We start from the raw sequence: 15,248 nt of genomic DNA, 5'->3' as shown, positions 1-15,248 counted from the left end.
TGTAATTACAAATAAAATATTAAATTTAAAAAATGAGTACAAGGATTGGGGTATTAATTATTGACAAAAAAGCAAATAAAACACTTACTAATCCTAGGCATCGCCAATCACGCCCGAGACCAACTAATTAACTGCTCCACCCATCTAAGATCCGGCCACGTCACAATTCTATTACATGGCACAATCTCCACAACCCACGTAGTCCTTACTACCCAATTAACAAATTTGGAAAATTTTTATACTTTTTATTATTTAACCGTTAAAATTCCTTCCGCTTCTCCTGAAAAGAGGTTAAAGATAAATCTCAGACAGAAAGCGGGACAGAGAAAAAAGAAAAAAGAAAAAAGCGAAAAGAACAATAAATAATTTTATAAAAAGGGAGACTAATCTGATCATAGCCATTGGTTTAGCTTCTCATCGTTGAATCTCTACCGTTAGTTCTCATTAGCGGCGGTAGCTCTTTCTCGATCGCTGCTCCGCCGTCCATTTCTTTATCGCTGGTGAGTCTTTCATCCTCACTTTCCCTATGATTTTTATAGTTGTTTTTAAAATTAGGAAGAGTGGAATTGAACTGTTTTTTTTTCTTTCTGTTTCTTTTTCTCTTGAAATTGAGCTGGTTGTTAGCGTATTGAAGAATAAAAAAAATGAAGCAAAGTATTTTTTTTATATATATATAACGATTTGGTAAATCATATAAACTATCAGGAAAAAAATTTCTTTGAATGAAATGTTGATATTCTTCTTTTTCTTGGAACTCATATCTTGAAATTTATTGAAGATAAAAGTTTTCCGTTGTTGATTTTTCTATTTGATTGATACTTTTTTGAAAGCAAAAGTGAACGCAAAAACGCTTTCGGATGGAAAAGCAAACAATATTCTCGATGAATAATTGTCTTAGAAAACCAAAATGAATGTTTTACTCCTAATATAAACTATGGATTGTAATGATAATTTATAGAAATTAATATTATTCTTCGAATTCTGTTTCTTTTCGTTCTAATTCACAGCCCTGGTTTAGCATTTAATTTCTACCATGGCTACATGTTTGCTCAGTTTTACATAATTAAGTGTATTTATTCAAATTCAATTGGCATGTTAGTTGAGTAAAGGTACGTTTGAGGGCGAAACATGTCGAGCTTTTTAAGGTTGGAATGGATAAGCGGTCTGTTATTATATTTTTCCTTTACAGTATTTAGATTTCATGACAAAGGGGTTTTTATTTTAATTTTTAACTTGATAAGTATTAGATCAAGTAAGCATGGGTGATATTTCTGTTCTTTAAATCTATTTTATGAAGCAAATTAAGTTTACTTCAGCTTTGGTTCTTTTGGTGTCTTCCATAGACAGTTGTTATTTAAACATTGAATTTACTTCATAAATACTCTAGTAATGCGTTTATAGTGTGCTTTTTCTTTTTGGTTCAAAAGACTTTAATTTATTGGTTCTTTCCTCTGATTACCTTACTTGATGTATTTAGTCCTTGAAATTTCTTTTTGATCTTTGAAAATGGAATTTTCAGCTTTTACTTCCTTTTTCTTTAAATAAATTGAACCAGTTTCTCTTGTGATTCTTCTAATGATTCTTTTATCTTTCCTTTGGTTAACGAATCAGGTTTTCTTTTGATTCTTTTAATGAATCAGTTTTTCTTGTGATTCTTCTAATGGTTCTTTTATCTTTCCTTCGGTTAATGGTATTGGCTTGCTTCCTCAATGTAGCAGTTTCATTATATTTTATATCTGCTTTTGCTTTACAGAATCGGTTACAATGTAAAACAAGGAGTCACCAAATTGAATTCATCTTGGTGATTATGAACACTTACAACACAAACATTTCCATTCAAGTCTTACCAGCATTTGAGTTTGGCGTCTGCTTGAGAGAAAAGCTCTCTGCTGCCGCCATCTTCACTGCTGGCACTGAACTCTACCAGTTCTCCCCTTCATTTCACATATCTTGATCTGAACTGCTCCATTGTAACTGGATGGCTGTTGCAGCATCTAAGGGACTCTTTAATAGTGAATTTCATGGAAATAAGATGATGGAAAGGAAATCTTCTGGAAGAAGACGTGTCTTTGTGCAGACTGAAACAGGCTCTGTTCTTGGTATAGAGTTAGATAGGAGTGACAATGCCCATACTGTGAAAAGGAAACTACAGATTGCTCTTAATGTTCCAATAGAGGAGAGGTCTCTCATATTTGGGGATGTAGTGCTGAAGAATGATCTAAGTACTGTCAGAAATGATTCTCCACTTCTTCTCACGAAAAACTTTATGCACAGAAGCTCATCTACACCATGTCTCTCACCTACTGGAAAGGATGTACAGCAGAGAGATCAGAGTGGTCCCATTGAGATATTAGTATGTTCAGATCACTTTTCCAGGATAAGAAAACTTGTAAGAAAAATTGTGGAAGCAATGAAGTTTGGGATTGATCCCATCCCTGTTTGTGGAGGTCTAGGCGGTGCCTACTATTTTCGGGATTGCCAGGGTGAAAACTGTGCAATTGTTAAACCAACTGATGAAGAACCTTATGCTCCAAACAACCCAAAAGGTTTTATTGGCAAAGCCCTTGGGCAGCCAGGACTGAAACGCTCAGTACGGGTTGGGGAGACTGGCTTTAGGGAGGTAGCAGCTTATCTTCTTGATTATGATCACTTTGCCAATGTGCCCTCTACTGCTCTTGTGAAGGTCACACACTCCATTTTTAATGTCAATGGTGAAGTGAATGGAACCAAGCAGCAAGAGCGAAAGGAGTTTAGCAAGATTGCTTCTCTGCAGCAGTTTATCCCTCATGATTTTGATGCCAGTGATTATGGGACTTCAAGCTTTCCAGTTGCTGCTATACATAAGATAGGGATATTGGATATCCGCATCTTGAACACTGATAGGCATGCTGGAAATCTTCTGGTAAGGAAAATTGATGGAGGAGGAGGACTTGATCAAGTGGAGCTTGTTCCAATTGATCATGGCCTATGCCTTCCAGAAAACCTGGAGGACCCCTACTTTGAGTGGATCCATTGGCCTCAGGCATCAATTCCTTTCTCAGAGGATGAGCTTGAATATATATCTCATCTTGATCCATTTCGAGACTCTGAACTGCTCAGAATGGAGCTTCCAATGATTCGAGAGGCATGTCTTCGTGTCTTGGTTGTTTGCACTATTTTCCTCAAGGAAGCAGCAATTTCTGGTCTGTGTTTAGCTGAGATAGGTGAGATGATGAGTAGGGAGTTTCGAGGCCAGCAGGAGGAGCCAAGTGAACTTGAGTTCATATGTATTGAGGCGAGGAGACTTTTAGAGGAAAGGAATATGCTTTCTGATAACGTGAGAGCTGTCGAGAATGAATTCCAGTTTGAAATTGACTGTGAGGAGGAGTCAGATATAACTTGTAATCTAGAAAAGAAATTGGCACCACAGGCTTGTTGGCCACTCGGTGGAAATATCCAGAACCCACTTTCCAAGGTAGAAGAGAATGTAGAGGAATGGACAGAGGAGGATGGGAATATAATACCCCCAAGGTCAGATGAATATGCTTTTACTGCCCAAGAAAAGGCTCCAACTGTTCCAAGACTGTCAATGTCCATGAAAAATGTTAGCATTGGAGACAAGAGTTGGAAGCATGAAAACGTAATGCAGAAAAATGGCTATTTGTCTGGAACGTCATCTGGAAACAGAAGTGTGAATGAACAGCTTGCTGGAAGCACCAGATTTGTGAAACTAGCTGATATGAGTGAAGAGGAGTGGGTACAGTATCTTGAGAATTTCCAGCATTTGGTTTACCTGGCATTTTCTAATCGTAAATCAGGGAGTGTAGGCCAGAGACAGAGACAGAGGCTTGGAACTTCATGCCAGTTTTGATTTAGTTAATCTTTTCAATGCTAAAGTTAGAAGGTTTGAGGGTTGTTGGAACCAGAAAGCAATACTGTAGGTTACTTGAAGGTTTTCCTGTGAAGGATGGACATTGACCGGGTTGACCTTACTCTTATTGGAGATAGGGTACTACTTTTAGATCATGAAAGGTGAGGACTACTGTTCACTTTTCTTCGCCTCTTTAACTATCACCATTTCCATTTGCTTTGTGTTTTTTGGTTCTGTTTCTTTTTCCTTTGGTGTCCATATATAAATAATCTGGTTGAACTGCTCTTGATTCCTGAATGTTGAATATAATAAGGAATTTACAAGAAAAATAATGCTACGATATTGCAGATTCAAATAATGTGAAGTTTATTGGGTTTGTCCACCTCCTGTGATTTAAAGTTTTGCAAATATCTTTTTTATTATGGTTATAGCATATGGGCCAGTATTTCATACCAGTTTATATGATAGTCTTCCTTGACTATATTTTGAAGTTTTAAGTTTAAACTCGCGCTACTAATTGCTTAACCCCTTTAGTTGGGCGACTTCTGGATTCTCTTTTGTTATTTTATTTCCTTCAGTCGAGATTATAGTATCTCTGATTCTGTCTTTAGAAATTACCATCTTCTTTGCGGGGATTGATTTCTCGAGTTTCATATATTTTTGGCAATTTGAGATTGATACCTGCGTGTAAACGTACATGTTGTAGGATGCAGAGTGTTATCGTGAAATTACTACACATTCAGAAGTTTCACTGCATTCAAATTTGGATGATTTTGCATTTTCAAGGATGCTGAACTTGTAGTAGTACAATACCATCATCCTATGTCTTACGGCCTTAACTATTTCACCTCATTCTATTAATCACTTTTTGTTGGTGTATATATAGTTGCTTAGAATACACACTATAAGATTACATGCAACATTTTATCTATAAAACTAAATAAGGATAAGGATATATTAAGGCCCAAACTAGAAAGAATTTGAATCCAAATAATCCAACCTAAGCCCCTCCATTTTGCTAACTGCCACCGCTAAGGGCAATCCCTTGTCAAGATCATAAAACCAAAAAGAGAAGGGGTAGAAAGGCTTGTGAGATTTTTCAGATGATATTTGCCAGTCAGAGCCCACTACCGAGTATAGAAGATAAAATAACAGTACTTGTGAAGTTTGTTTTTTAATTTTCTATTATTAATTTAATTATTAAAAAATCAAATATTATTATTTTCTAATTTACAGTTTAACATGAAATAAAATATCACAAAAATTTTCAATATATTTGATTATTTTTAATAATATAAAAGTTAAATTCATCAATTTAATAGTAAAATTAACTTGATCCGATCTAAATGCTAGGTACGTTTACCTTCCTTTGATCACCACTGTATACTATACATGAAGGGATAGAAATGTTTAAACACCCTATTTCTCTGTAACTGTTTCAATTGTATGTTGTAACTATCTTTGCCATCAGTTGCAAAAAGTAGGACTTTTTTCTTTTCTACGGGGGTGGGGGGGCGAAGGGCGTAAAAACAGAAAATTAGGTGAAATAAAACTGGAACAGAAAAAAGGGGAAGCTGCGGTTCAATTGACCTAGCTAGCCAATTTGGTCAGCTCAATATGCTGCTCCTGTATCCTGCTCATAATTCGTGAAAAATCCCCTTCAGCCATGGACATCATGTCTTCTTTACCGAGGCGCCTTTGCTTTATCTTCAGTATAGCCGGTGTTACTTCGCCCATTGAAGGCCGCTTTCTAGGTGATTTATGCAAGCATTTATGAGCAATTTTAGCAAGCTGCCTCACTTCTTCGATGTTGGATTTTCCAACCAGTTGTTTATCGAGGATTTCATCGACCCCATCTGGACTCATAGCGGCCTTGTAAAGGAAGTTTATGTTAAGAAAAGATTGATGTATGAATTACTAACAAGCAAGACTTCACTACATAGGGAGAAGAGACTCTCACAAGATTAACGTATTCCATTAAGTTCTGGTGCGGGTGGATAGCTGTAATTAGCTCAAAGATTATGACGCCAAAACTGTATACATCGCTCTTCATTGTGAACTTGTTTGTGGATATATACTCAGGGTCTATATACCCGTATGTACCTTTAATGCCAGAGTTTCGGCCATCAAAAGCCTCCTCCTTTGACAACCCAAAATCAGCGACCTGGAAAAAGAAACAGTAGTGGAGTCATGCCATTTAGAGTGCATTATAGTTATCTTCAATCAACTAAAAAGAAAGGGTCTGAAAAATATCAGCCTTTATATGCTTGCGCACCTTGGCTCTCATTGATTGGTCCAACAATATATTAGCTGACTTCAAATCACGATGTATTACCGGAGGGACTGCCTGTCCAAGAATGGGTGATATTCAAGTAAAGTAACAAGTTCCAGTAACAATGGTGAAAATAAACTTTGAATCATTTTATCATTACCCCTTCATGAAGATATTCTACGCCATGTGAAACATCAAGAGCAATTTGAAGTCTTTCGTCCCAACTCAGACCCTGCTCCTCCTCATCTGAGCACACATAGACCAGGTTGGTTATCATTATTGTTAGGGAATCACAATATTAGCAACACAGTGCCAATTGGGGTCCAAATAACATTAAAATATCGATGCATTCAAAAGCTTGGTAGCAGGTAACACTTAACAGAATTGAACTTGGTGGAACATGATGACCGTACAACATTAACCATCACAGAAGTGGGCCTATCATTGATAAACACATAGACAAAAGATGCTAGTAGTCCATCAATTTACATAATTTGACATGTCATTGGCACTACTCAAATTCCCCTAGCTGTCTCTAATTGCAGAATATTGAATATCCATATAATAAATAGACGATGGCATTAGCATATAAGTAGTATAGGAATGCTAGAGAAGATGATGGAAATTTTGGCCTATATTACAGGTTAAAACAGAAAAGGACAGTAACTGCAAGTCAGACCAGTGACCATGGTTTTAGGTTACAAGCCACTGTAACATTATGATTTTTCATAAACAGGTATGTTCTAGCACAACACACATCTACAATGGAAAATATAAGATGACAGGTGCAACAAAGAAGTGGTTTCCAAGCTTACCATATAGTATGGTTGCCAAGCTTCCGTTGCTCATGAACTCATAAATTAACATGTATTGTCCTTTATCCACGCAATATCCTATCAAGTTCACAAGATTCCGATGATGCAGCCTTCCTAGTAGACAAACCTGAAAACAAAATGGTTTAATAGTTAAAATGCTTTAGTTACCAATAGTAAATTAATATAAAATATTTTCAGAAGGAACTTCATTTCCACCCCTTCGAGGAATAGAATTGCAACCTCAGCAGCTGTCTTGAGAGAATTATTGATGAATTGTAAAAGATAAATAAGATATCAGAATGTAGGTTGCACCTACCTAGATAGAATTAAGAACCATAGTCCATTTTAACCTACTTGTACAGGCTACTGAAAGATAATCCGACATCCATTAATGGATCTTAGCTCTAAATACTTTGATATAAAACAAAATAAAAAATTTATCTTTTATAATTTTATTTCAATTGATTGAAACCAGTTCCTCATATAGTCAGATTAATCCAGGCAATACCATAAGAAGGAAAAAGAAAAAAGAAACTGCTGGAAATCAACCTATTCCCTAATTAATGGGAGGCCTCTTTTTGAATGGTTAGTGCTGCTTACCTCTGTGTGAAACTCTTTCTCCCCCTGATGAGAACCAGATGAAAGCACCTTTATGGCAGCTACGCCACCAGTAGGCATTGTAGCTTTATAGACAGGACCAAATGATCCTTCTCCTAAAATAGTTGTAAAATTTTGTGTAGCTTTCTGGACTTCCCTGTAAAGCATAATGAATAAGATAAACGCATTGCTTATTTCACAAATAAACATTGAACATTAATCATTTATCTTTATTTAGAAAGGGAGGTAAACTGAAATTTTCATATCGATTTTTATCATTATAGGAAATGTGAATTTGGTAAGCCTCTAAACATGAATTTCTTCGATATTATTCCACTTAAGTATAATGCCTATACTCAAACTAGAAATGAACTTACTTATAGGAATACTTTGGCAAACCAGAAGCAGAAGCAAACCGATCTTTACTATGAAGACTCCACCAAGAACTAGGAGAACTTTTCTGATGATATTCTGGTGCCTGGACAGCTATAGATTTCGAGAGAGATGCACTGAAGTCGGTGCTTGTATCAAAGCCATTTGTTCTTATTGGAAGAACTGTAACACTAGGTTCATTTGAACCTCTTTTCAGTTTTGCATGCCTTCTGTACCACCTTATTCCGAAAAATACCAGTGAAGCTATCAATATACCAATGGCCAAGCCAACAGAGATGCCAAGGACAACTAAGTCACCACTATGACCCATGTTTTCGTCTCTTTAAGCACTCAGGCAATGAGAACATCTTGCAGTACACAAATTAAGTAGGCCTGCTGCATGAGATGAATCTATTCAAATTAGAAAGCCTTTGATAGCCCAATCCTCTTGAAGGCAGGCAGAGAGCAAGCTTACAGCAAAAAAAAAAAAAAAAAAGCCGGGGGGGGGGTGGGGTGGAATGATGAACAAAAAATCATACCATGTAACATAATAAAGTAAAACTCGAAAGTGAAAATTTGTTGTTTAATAGGAACTTTAACCAGCTCTCTAAAAGCGGAAATTTGCAAGAAACCATACAATCAAGCAAGCTCCCATTTTTACATCCAAAAACCAATTGAGGTATTAGAAAGACTTGAAATTGTATATCATTAGTTGCAAAAATAAGTGAGGCACCCAGGCTATGTTTCCATTGCTAGAAGATCAATTCAACTCTTCTGGTATGTAGTTTCTTGAGAGTTGAAACAATCAGTCAAACAGTTTTCAACTATCAGCCCCTATAAAAAAGAACATCTAAAGAATAAACCTTTAATCCAAAGTCTCACTTGCCTCCACAATCTTTGGGTTTTCACATATGACATTGCCAAATCATTACCCCTATTTTTTAACAGACCCAATTTTTCTGAAGAAAAGTTCATAAATCAGAATAAAAAAATAGATCATGAAAACCTTCATAAATCAAATTTCTTTTATATATATAATCAAAAACCCAAAGGTAATGAATGATAAAGAAAAAAGATCAAAACAAACCCAAGAGCAAAAGGCAGCCACCAAAAAAGAAAAAGAGAAGATACTGTAAAGCAAAGATATGAAAATTAGCAAAATTACACATGAACCCATACCTAATCAAAAGATGATCAGTAAATGAAAAGGCAAAACATGATAATTCCTTGCCACGGCTTTTGATAATTTGATGATCCTTTGATTAGTAAAGACTCCAGAGTTGACATAATAAAACAAGAAAACACGAAAAACTGAAGTTAAAAAGAGAAAGAGTCTCGGTTGGAGGCTTTCAAGTTGCAACTTGATGAAAATGGAATTTCCATTAAAGGGGTGATAGGCCAATATTATATTAAAAAATAAATAAATCAAACTGACTGTTTAGCCGGTAAAAATAGGCTTCATTCAGTGCCTGGTGATAAATCCGACTTTTACGATGTTCCAATTAGCGTTTAAAACTTTTATTTAAATTAGGTAAATTATAAAAATAGTTATTTTTACTTGTCTTAAATTATGTTTTAGTCATTTATATTTAAAATATTATTTTTAGTTACTTACATTATCATTTTGTTACAAAATAGTTATTTTACCATTAAGTTCCGTTATCTCCCTTACAACAGTCCTACATGACAATCCAAATAAGTTTTAAATGTTAACTTAGATATTCAGTTGTTAAGATGAAAATAGGTTTTTAATTAAATAAATTTAATTTGGACTATCACATAAAAAATCCAAGTTGGCATTTAAAACTTATTTGGAGTACCACATAGAACCATCGTTAGAGAGGTAACAGAGCTTAACGGTAGAATGACTACTTCATAACAAAACAATAACATAAGTGATTAAAATGTAACATTTCAAAGATAAGTGACTAAAATATAATCTAAAATAAATAAAAGTGACTATTTTTATAATTTACCCTTTAAATTATTAGATTATTAATTTTTTTTAAAAGTTTAGCTAGTAAGTTACAAACAACGATTTAATGATTAATATGATAGATTTGTACTCGTTAACTAAGAAGATAACGTACCTCAGATCCAAATCGTAGATTCGTGAAATTTAAAGAAGTTTTATGAAAATAAAACTAAATTGTAACAGGAAAGGGGAATAAGAGTTTGGTGTGAATATAGAGAATGCCAAACAATAGAAAATTTAATAGCTTAATTATTTAAAAGAAAATTTTAGAATAATTTAATGAAAATTTTGTAATTTTTAAAAGTTATATGAATAGAATATAATTTTTTTAATAGTTTAACGACATTGAATTTAGGGTGGATTTGGATAAATGATGCGTTTACTTGCAGTTAGTATAAAAATAACAGTGATAAAAAGATTAAATATTATAACGATACTGTAACGTAAGACAAAAAATAAATTAAACATTCTGCAGTGTATCGCACATCACCTTAAAGCTACCTTTAGCTTACCAATAAAAAAAGGATTAATTGGGATGCTTTGTACTTTCGTCATATTTGTCGTCTGTTTTTTTTATTTTATTGAGTGGGATGAGCGAATGAGACGTATTCTAAGGCATAGATATTTCATATGTATGCTATTTTATGTTCTTTTAGTTTTATATACCTAAGCATAAATTATGAATATTTTGTTATCAAAACAATATTGGGAGAGGATGGAAATTTATTATGTTTGAACCTATACAAGAGTTTTAATAATTATTGCAGTAAATTATTAAAATAATTATTTTTATTTATTTTAGATTATATTTTAATTATTTATATTTGAAATGTTATATTTTAGATATTTACGTTATCGTATTATAACATTTTAGTCATTGAACTGTTAATTGCCGTCAATGGTGTAACAGTAAGTTGATATGGCACGTTGAATAATCATTTCAAACAAAAAAATTAGGTTAAATTGTACAATTTGTCTCTATATTTTTTTTTATTTTGAGCAATTTAATTTTTTTCTTTTATGTTTTTTTAACTTTCATTTTTTTACCATTCTTTTATACTTCTTCCTCTATTTTCCTTCCTTCTTACTTCTTTTAACATAGTTTTTCTATATTTTTTATTTGTTAAAACTAGTCCACAAGCTCGACTCACTCGAAAAAAATAAATTATTCAAAAAAAATAAAAGTATAGGGACTAGTTTTAACAAATGGAAAACATAGAAAAACTACGTTAAAAGAAACGGAAAAGGGAGGAAAACAGAGGGAGAAGCAGAAGAGAATAGAAAATAAAGAACAAAAAAGGAAAGTTAAAAAACATAAAAGAAAAAATTTTGCTCAAAACGAAAAAATATGGAGACCAATCGTATAAATTAACCTAAATTTTTTGTTTGAAATGATGATTTAACGTGCCACGTCAACTTACTATTACACCGTTAACGACAATTAACAATTTGGTGACTAAAATGTTATAATGTGATGACGTAAGTGACTAAAACATAACATTTCAAACATATGTGACTAAAATGTAACCTGAGATAAACAAAAGTGACTATTTGATAGTTTACCCTAACTATTATTACAAATACTTTTTTAAAAAGTTGCTACAAATAAGTCAAGAGAAAATGGTTAATGAAATATTTTCCCATTTTTTAATTCTATAAATAAGGTTAAATATTGGATTTATCATGTGTTTTTATTATTATTATCTAAATAGAACACGAATTATCCTTAAAATTTTATTTGTGAATTTAAAATCCTTAAAATTTTATTTGTGGATTTAAAATCTTCACCTATATTATATCAAATATTTTTTAAATAAAAAAAGACTTCAACAAATATATACAGAACAAATTGAAATTATTAAAATTTAATTTTCTTTTCTATAATTTTTTTAAAAAAATTATTATTGGGTTCCTAAGGTGGGCACGTTTAAAGTGTGGCACACAAGGGGTCATAATTGGATGAAGCTCTTCAAGTTAATGACATGGTGGAGGGGAATGGTAATCGGGATTGGCCTATTTGATGAGTTTACTTCCTGATCACATTGTATTATAAATAAGCATAGTAGTTCCACCCTTGATAAATGCTGATTTTGGTCGTCTTGCATAGAAATAGGTGACTAGAAGAGTATTTTCTTCGTCTGAAACTTATAAGGGACTCCATCAGTTTGACTTGTGTGTCAACGCAAATATTTGGACATTGATATGGAAAGAAAAGGTGCCTCAAAAGGTTAGAATATTCTTATGGACATTGTGGCAAGGAAGAATTTTGATTAATGATGTAAGGGCAATGAGACACATAACGAATGACAATAGCTGTGCGAGATGTAGCCATGTGGGTGAATCAAGGATCCATGCTTTATGTGATTGTACTTTCTCTAAGGCGATGTGGGCTATCACTTCAAGACTGGTTGCTGTGGAATCTGCAAAATATAGAAGGTTATGGATATCATGATATTGAGTGGCAAATGTTTTTCCCAATAATTTGTTGGTTATTATGGAAGAATAGGAACATGTATTTGTTTACGACAGGCCATTGTTGTGTTCAGGAAATTGTGTATACAAACATAAGTTAGACAAGAAGTTAGAAGCTATTGAATGCAAAAATTTTGCATGCAAACCCGATGGTGACAACCAAATAGTGGGTAGGCCCGAATAGAGGATGAGTTAAGCTTAACAAGGATAGAGTTGTGTCGCAAAATGGCTCATTTGCAGCCATTGGGGGAGTGTTTAGAGATGCTGACGCAAAATGGTTAGGTAGATTTCCGATTTAATTAGGTAATGATTCAATTTTTAAGATTGAAGCAAGAGCCATACTCAAAAGTCTACTCCTATCGTGGGGAAAGGGTTATCGCAGTTGGAAGTTGAATGTGATAATGCATTATTAGTAGAGTTAATATTAGCTGGTGGTGTTGCGGATAGTAGCTTACTGGAACTACGTCTTTTTCATCGTTTGTTAAATCAAAACTGGAAAGTCCTTATTCCTCATATTTCGAGATCCCAAAATATTATTGTTGATCATATGACCAACTGTATGGCGACAACTTTCACAGAAATCAAATGGTTTGGAGAACCCCCCGTAATCAGCTCGAAGTTTAGTTGAGGCGGATTATGTTACCGCTTTGAGAATCTAGTGTAATATTTGGTTTTCGCTTTAGGCCATCTTTATCTACCAACTATTATTATTATTATTATTATTATTATTATACTTCAAATTCATATGTTATCCATAATATTAAAATTCGAAATACTAACTCAAACATGTTACTTAAACTTGGAATTATATTATATTTAAGTTATTAATTGAGTTGGTGTCACGAGTCAATCAGGCATTAAATTTTCTATATGTTAAGTTATAGTATTATGAGAATGTTTTTACTTCTTTTCGTTTCTTTTTTTGTATAAAATTAATAAAAAAACTTATACAAAGTGAGATTTGAATCTATGTCATAAACAAATTTTAAACATTGATCTTTATCGTTTCAACAAAAGTTTTATTTTTTTGTATAATTTTTTAATAAATATATTTGTTTTCTAACTATTTTTCAACCATCATGGGTGTGTCATAATCCAGAATTAGATAAATTATATCATAGACCCTTTTCACCATACAGGATTGATGATCACTAAACTAACTAAAAATTCGACTAAGGCAAGCACACCTATCGAACAGTAGTATAGTTATGGTGAGACCGGAAATATCATATCCACAAGGACTAAAAATATTGGTAATTACTATCTTTTTATTATCTATCTAACAGTTAAAAGAATATTTTAACTAAGACTAATTATCTAATTAACTAAGATCACGGCAGAGATGAAAGTTGAAAAATACCATTTAGAAAACCGATGGAGAAGACAATACCCAATGAAGAATCCGCCTAGACTTCACTTATCACTTCTGAATTAGATGATTTATTCACTTGACTTAATCCGTAGAAATCCCTAACTTATGTTAATATCTCTTTCGAGACTAAGAACAACTGACTCTAGGTTGATTAATTGAAATCTCTTTCTAATTAAAACCCCTATTATTGCATTAACTCAATCTATGGATTCCATTATTAGATTTGACTCTAATCCAGTAGATTTATGTCGTCCTATCTCTAGGATTGCATGCAACTCCGCTTAATTATGGAAGATTTCTTAATTATGGAAGATTTACTCTTAAACAAGGACTTTTTCTCCACTAAATAAGCACATCAAAACCTGAATGAATATCTTGGAATATTAAAACAAGGATTAAAACTCATAATTAAGAATAAGAACAAGTATTTATCATATAGTTCAAATAGTAATAAGATCCGTCTTAGGTTTCAACTTCCCTAGGTATTTAAAGAATTTAGTTCATAATAATAAAGGAAAACATCTCAAAATTGGGAAGACAACAAAACATAAAGAAACCCAAAGAACTTCTAAGGAAATTGAATGGAGATTTTCAGTCTTAAAGGAGATCCTGTTTCTGAGCTGATTCCGATGGCTATTCTTCTAGTCTTTTCTCCTTCTACTCTGTGTGTCCCCCTTTAATCCTCTTCTAGGGTGTTTATATAGACTTTGGAATGCCTTAAAACCCTCAAAATTAACCTTTTTCGAGTAGAATTAGACTTGGGCTCGACAGGGACACGGCTATGTGCCACGCCCGTGTGAAAGTGTTCAGGCTGTGTGTAATTCTGACTCGGTTTAATATCGACATGAGAATGACACACGGGCGTGTGGCCTACCCATGTGTCACACACGGGCGTGTGGATTACCGGTGTGGAAGTGCTTAGGCCGTGTGAAATACTGAATTAGGCCCAATTTGTCCATTTTTGGTCCGTTTCTTGCTCTTTTTGCTATCCTAAGCTCTCCTGAGTATAAAACATGAAATTAAAGGATTAGGAGCATCAAATTTATCAAATCTTATTATAATTCATCCAAAAATATACCAAGTATGGGATAAAAATATGTATATATTATGGTTTATCAAATATCCCCACACTTAAGCATTTGCTTGTCCTCAAGCAAAAAATCTTCAACTCTCAATTAAAATAAATTATTCTCAACTTATAATTCTCATCAACACTATATCGAAGTGAACGACAAGTAATCATATATTGAGAATTCAACTAAAAGAACATCAAAGTTTCAAACAATCCAAATTAAGCATTTTAATCATAAAATCATAGGTATCCCCCATTTATCTAAGTAATCACCTTTAATTCCAAATTGACAAAAGTTGACATCACCACTAAAGATTCACTCAACTCACTCGAAGTGTTTAAGGTTCGATAATTAAGCACTCAATAGTCAAATATGAAAAGTCATTACCATAGGCTTGCATGAAAATCAAATCTCCACCACTATAAATGAGATGATACACGAATCAAAAGG

The 15,248-nt window shown here is 33.5% G+C and overlaps 2 protein-coding genes across 3 annotated transcripts; one reads left to right on the top strand and one right to left on the bottom strand.

The window, feature by feature from the left end:
• The first annotated feature begins 277 nt into the window (after positions 1–277).
• LOC107935457 (phosphatidylinositol 4-kinase gamma 5) lies at positions 278–4,232 on the top strand. Its single transcript, XM_016868065.2, has 2 exons — positions 278–500; positions 1,754–4,232. The coding sequence occupies exon 2, from the start codon at positions 1,979–1,981 to the stop codon at positions 3,848–3,850; it is 1,872 nt and encodes a 623-aa protein (XP_016723554.1). The 5' UTR covers positions 278–500; positions 1,754–1,978; the 3' UTR covers positions 3,851–4,232.
• A 961-nt stretch (positions 4,233–5,193) lies between these two features.
• LOC107935467 (calcium/calmodulin-regulated receptor-like kinase 2) lies at positions 5,194–9,333 on the bottom strand. 2 transcript variants are annotated; one of them, XM_016868079.2, is made up of 8 exons: positions 9,086–9,333; positions 7,912–8,302; positions 7,538–7,691; positions 6,938–7,064; positions 6,283–6,368; positions 6,126–6,197; positions 5,811–6,014; positions 5,194–5,722 (listed from the first exon to the last, which is right to left on the bottom strand). In XM_016868079.2, the coding sequence occupies exons 2-8, from the start codon at positions 8,235–8,237 to the stop codon at positions 5,441–5,443; spliced, it is 1,251 nt and encodes a 416-aa protein (XP_016723568.1). In that variant the 5' UTR covers positions 8,238–8,302; positions 9,086–9,333; the 3' UTR covers positions 5,194–5,440. The 2 variants fall into 2 exon arrangements, with proteins under 2 accessions (XP_016723568.1, XP_016723577.1); XM_016868088.2 differs by having other exon boundaries at positions 7,912–8,299; positions 9,086–9,323.
• Positions 9,334–15,248: the final 5,915 nt, after the last annotated feature.

This window comes from Gossypium hirsutum, chromosome A12 (genome assembly GCF_007990345.1).
Source record: "Gossypium hirsutum isolate 1008001.06 chromosome A12, Gossypium_hirsutum_v2.1, whole genome shotgun sequence".
Lineage (NCBI taxonomy): Eukaryota > Viridiplantae > Streptophyta > Magnoliopsida > Malvales > Malvaceae > Gossypium > Gossypium hirsutum.
This window is presented reverse-complemented; position numbering and strand designations above follow the sequence as displayed.